The sequence below is a fragment of the Chiloscyllium plagiosum genome, chromosome 20 (genome assembly GCF_004010195.1).
Source record: "Chiloscyllium plagiosum isolate BGI_BamShark_2017 chromosome 20, ASM401019v2, whole genome shotgun sequence".
Classification (NCBI taxonomy): domain Eukaryota; kingdom Metazoa; phylum Chordata; class Chondrichthyes; order Orectolobiformes; family Hemiscylliidae; genus Chiloscyllium; species Chiloscyllium plagiosum.
The window spans coordinates 25969678-25974858 of NC_057729.1; the positions used below are offsets into that span (position 1 = coordinate 25969678).

The 5181-nt window shown below is 47.1% G+C and overlaps 1 protein-coding gene and 1 long non-coding RNA gene across 2 annotated transcripts in view; one reads left to right on the forward strand and one right to left on the reverse strand.

Moving 5' to 3' along the window:
- Window positions 1–2838, reverse strand: part of zgpat (zinc finger, CCCH-type with G patch domain) — a 24619-nt gene extending 21781 nt beyond the window's left edge. Inside the window, exon 1 of the mRNA XM_043710319.1 lies at window positions 2130–2838. Within this exon, the coding sequence (XP_043566254.1) occupies window positions 2130–2674 (545 nt within the window). The 5' untranslated portion in view covers window positions 2675–2838. The remainder of the gene's footprint in view (window positions 1–2129) is intronic.
- LOC122560093 lies at window positions 2211–3835 on the forward strand. The gene is made up of 2 exons (XR_006314637.1): window positions 2211–2299; window positions 3491–3835. It is a non-coding gene; the product is annotated as an uncharacterized LOC122560093 (long non-coding RNA).
- Window positions 3836–5181: the final 1346 nt, after the last annotated feature.

Below are 5181 nucleotides of genomic sequence, written 5' to 3' on the forward strand. Positions count from 1 at the left end.
GTTGGGAATGTGATAGGTGGAAAGAGGTCAAGGTGAGGGTGATAGGTCGGAGTAGGGTGGAGGCGGAGAGGTCAAGAAGAAGACTGCAGGTCAGGAGGGCGGTGCCGGGCTGGAGGGATTCGGCTGAGACAAGGTGGGGGGAGGGGGGATGAAGAAACTGGTGAAGTCCAAGTTCATCCCCTGTGGTTGGAGGGTTCCCAGTCGGAAGATAAGACGCTCCTCCTCCGACCGTCGGGTTGTTGTGGTTTGGCGGTGGATGAGTCCAATGACCTGCATATCCTCGGTGGAGTGGGAGGGGGAGTTGAAATGCTGTGCTACAGGGTAGTTGGGTTGGTTCGTGCGGGTGGCCCAGAGGTGCTCTCTGAATCGCTCCGCAAGTCGGCGGCCTGTCTCCCCAATATAGAGGAGGCCACACCGGCTGCAGCGGATGCAGTAGATGATGTGGGTGGAGGTGCAGGTGAATCTGTGGCGGATATGGAAGTTTCCTTTGGGGCCTTGGAGAGAAGTGAGGGGGGAGGTGTGGGCGCAAGTGTTGCACCTCCTGCGGTTGCAAGGGAAGGTGCCGGGAGTGGTGGTTGGGTCGGTGGGGGGTGTGGATCTGACAAGGGAGTCGCGGAGGTAGTGGTCTCTACGGAAAGCTGATAGGGGAGGGGAGGGAAATATATCCTTGGTGCTTGGGTCTGTTTGGAGGTGGCGGAAGTGACGGCGGATGATGCGCTGTACATGGAGGTTGGTGGGGTGGTAGGTGAGGACCAGTGGGGTTCTGTCCTGGTGGCGGTTGGAGGGGCGGGGTTCAAGGGCGGAGGAGCGGGAAGTGGAAGAGATGCGGTGGAGGGCATCGTCGACCACGTCGGGGGGGAAATTGCGGTCCTTGAAGAAGGAAGTGGAGGGCTTTGAGTCCTTCGTGATGGGGGATGGAGGTGTACAGGGACTGGCTGTCCATGGTGAAAATAAGGCGTTGGGGACCGGGGAAGCGAAAATCATGGAGCAGGTGGAGGGCATGGGTGGTGTCCCGAACGTAGGTGGGGAGTTCTTGGACTAAGGGGGACAGGACCGTGTCGAGGTATGCAGAGATGAGTTCGGTGGGGCAGGAGCAGGCTGAGACAATGGGTCGGCCGGGGCAGTCAGGTTTGCGAATTTTGGGCAGGAGGTAGAAACGGGCGGTGCAGGGTTGTGGGACTATGAGGTTGGAGGCGGTGGATGGGAGATCCCCTGAGGTGATGAGTTTCTGGATGGTCTGGGAGATGATGGTTTGGTGGTGGGAGGCGGGGTCACGGTCAAGGGGGTAGTAGGAGGAGGTGTCCGCTAGCTGGCGTTTAGCCTCAGCGGTGTAAAGGTCGGTGCGCCAAACTACTACGGCGCCTCCCTTGTCTGCTGATTTGATGGTGAGGTTGGGGTTGGAGCGGAGGGAGTGGAGGGCTGCACATTCCGAGGGTGAGGTTGGAGTGGGTGAGAGGGGTCCAAGCACTAATCCTTGCAGCACCCTTCTAGTCACAGCCTATGAACCTGCCGAGAATGAGAATGATTATTTCCATAATTTATTTTGAATTTGTGGCCACTCTTTACAAAACTGAGACTATTTTATGTTTAAATAGATATACAACTGTAAAATGCACAGTTCTGCGGCCTTTGAGGTAGATCAACCTTCAAATTTTCAGCACAATAACATTTGGCCAACTTGCCTATGGTGCTCCATACGAGCATAACCTCATCCTTCTTCATGGCATTACCTCATATTCATTGCACTAGCCTTTTTTAAGTAACATCTCCTCAACACCATGTGTCTCAATTACTCCTGCAGAGGGTAAACATATCACGAACTCTAAAATTAAACCTTAGATGTTGAAAATCTGAAATGAAAACAGAAATTGCTGGAGAAACTCAGCAGGTCTGGTAACATCTGAAGAGAGAGAGAGAGCAGAGTTAACGTTTGGAAGGGTCACTGGATTCAAAACGTTAACTCTGTTTTTCCTCCATAGATGCTGGCAGATCTGCCGGGTTTCTCCAGCGTCTTGGTAATGTGCTCCTGAATGTTTTTGTGGGCTGTACCAGCGATTATGACTGACCCTAACTTTGAACTCCCCCCAATGATGTTTTTCCATGTGTTGAGCCTTCCCTTCCTGAGTTACCTGCATGAGTCCAGGAAGCGGCAGGTCCCACTCAGGTAGAAGGGGCAGGGTTTCATGGCTCTCTGGGTCGGGTGGATCCACAGGACACGGACTGTGGGCTCGGGCGGCTGGTCAGCCTCCACACCCACCACCATGGCGTTGTGATACTGCACAGGGCCCCAGGCAGGGCGGTAAGGAGCCCGCACCTTGGCGCCGCTCATCTCCCCAGCCTCAGCCTCGGCCTCGGCCTCATCGCCGCTCCCCGGCTCCCGGCTCCCCTCGGCCTCGCCCAGGGCCGCCTGGAAAGCGGCGTATTCGGCGTCGAGCCCCGGCTGGGCCTCGGGCTCCGGCGACGAGGCGCCTCGCTGTAGCTGCTCCAGGAGCTGGCTCTTGCGGACCGATAGGAGGCTGGACTCGGTCAGGGCGACCAACTGCTGCAGGTCGGCCTGGAGCTGGAGCAGGTCGGCCTGAGCATCGGCTTGGGCCCCGGATCCCAGCGCCGCCTCCACCTGCTGCAGCTGGGCCTTGTACACCTCGATGGCCGCCTCCAGGCTCGCCTCGTCCATGGCCAGCGCTACGGAGCCACACTGACAGCGATCACAATTGTTCAGCTCCCGCCGCCATCCCTCAACAGGGACAATAACTCCGGAAGGAAAAGGCAGCGAGCAACCTCTGACCTGTGGCTGAACTCACACTGGGGAAAAATGTTCAAAAATCACACAACACCAGGTCATAGTCCAATAGGTTTATTTGGAAGCACTAGCTTTCTGAGCGGTGCTCCTTTATCAGGTGGTTGTGGAGCAGGACCATAAGACACAGAATTTATAACAAAAGGTCACATTGCCATGCACCTGGAGAAATAGTTCAGCTTTCAATTAGGAGCAGGGAGAACATCACAATAAAGCCCACTCTCTTACATTTCCAAAATTTAGGTGTAGGTTTGCTCGCTGAGCTGTAGGTTTGATACCCAGAAATTTCATTACCTGGGTAGGTAACATCATCAGTGGCGACCTCCAAGTGAAGCTTAACTTGGAGGTCGCCACTGATGATGTTACCTAACCAGGTAATGAAACGTCTGGGTATCAACCTACAGCTCAGCGAGTAAACCTCAACCTGAGCTACAAACCTTCACAAACCTTGCAAAAATTTCCAAAATGTTGCACTTCTACTTTCCATGGTTTATTTTCGTTTCTATCCAAAATTTTTGGTATCATCTACCTTTTTTTCTAAATTTCTGCCCATCTTCTGTTTTAATTCCATTCCATGCCCTGTCGTCACCCTCTAATTCCACGTATTTCATTAAATAAAGTTTGTTTAAATAGCATCTTTTCTGTTTCAAGACACCCTAAATATTAATCACTGACTACTTTCTTCAAATACAGTCACATGCATTCAAGGCAACAACATAGCAAGATACTGCAAACAGCCAGGAGTTGAAAGATGCATGATCCAAACGAAAAACAGAAAGAAAAATGTGGAACATTCATGGAAGGAACAAATAAGCTGATGATTTGGAAATTAATGTTGCAGCAATACTGACTAATTAATCTGTTTACAAGAGTATATGTTTTTATAAAGTGAACAAAAATTGTTTGATCAAGAAATAAATGTTCAGCTGGGGTAACATAAAGGACTTCTGTCCTTTAAATAGATAAGCAAATTAAATAATTCTTTTCACTTTTGCCAGCTTTCTATTTACAAAATTAAAAATAAATTATCAATTGTCATTGTGAGGTGGGATTTTTCATGTTTTTTTTCTGGATTTTAAGTCGAATATCATAACCACATTATCTCTTTTATTTATTTTCTTTATTATTGAAAACTTGTCTAAATTATTGTAATACAATTTCTTTCTCAGATGAGATTTTAAACCACACTTGTATTCTCAGGTGGTGTCAATGATCTCTGGTGGTCACTATTCAAAGACACAAAGGTTCTCCTGTTGCCCTGACAAACATTCTAGCCTTGCACAACCACCATAAATTCACTCATTCATTCGTTTGCTGCTATGGGATCTTAGTGTATACAAGTTGTCTGTTGTACTTGCCTTTCAAATAATTCAAATCTTCAAAAATCAACAATTGGCTATGAAGCACTTTGGAATGTTCTAAATACATTGTTAAACCGAATCCAGAGAGATGAATAAATTCCTCACTTCTCAATCTGGAAGTTTCATTAGTTTGAATTTTAATTTTTTTTTCAATTCAGCATATGCTTGAAAGTATATAAAAGCTACATGAAAACTTAAGCCTGATAGATTTCTTGAATCAACAAAATTTACTTGAGTTTATAATAAAACTAATTTAAAAAGTAAAATATACACATGCACATGCTGTAGCATCCAGAACACAAGTTAAAAAGATGATAGAGATGAAGTTGTAAAGAAGTTTAAATCCATGAAATGTGTTCCAAGGTTCGTCTGGCAGTCTTGCTGTTCTAATGGTATTACAGCTGATGTAAACTGATTGTTCTTCTAAAGCTAGTCTCCTTTCAAATGCATTATTTTCCAGAGTCAGTGCCATGGCATTTTGAAGTTTCTTTTTTAAAATTTCCACCTCTGTAATGTATTTGAACTTGTAACAGGGAAATTCCATGCAACTTGAGGGAGATAAATTCAATAGATGTAAAGGATTTATTTTGTTTGGTTTATTATTGCATAAAATATAGAGCACACAATCAGGCCATTCAGCCCAAATGAAATTTATACTCTAATGGACAACCTCAATGCACGTTAAAAGCACAACTTTCGAATAATTTTCCTCTCAAATACTCATCTACCCTTTGTTGTAATGCGTTTACAGCATTTGTCTCAAATACCTTTTTTCATTAGTATTTACATATGCTAACTGCCTATGGGGTAAGATTTTTCCTCAATTCCCTGTTAAGATCTCTCCTACATGTAGAAACAAATCCATATCAGGAGAAAGTGAGGACTGCAGAGGCTGGAGATCAGAGCTGAAAATGTGTTGCTGGAAAAGCGCAGCAGGTCAGGCAGCATCCAAGGAACAGGAGAATCGACGTTTCGGGCATGAGCCCTTCTTCAGGAATGAGGAAAGTGTGTCCAGCAGGCTAA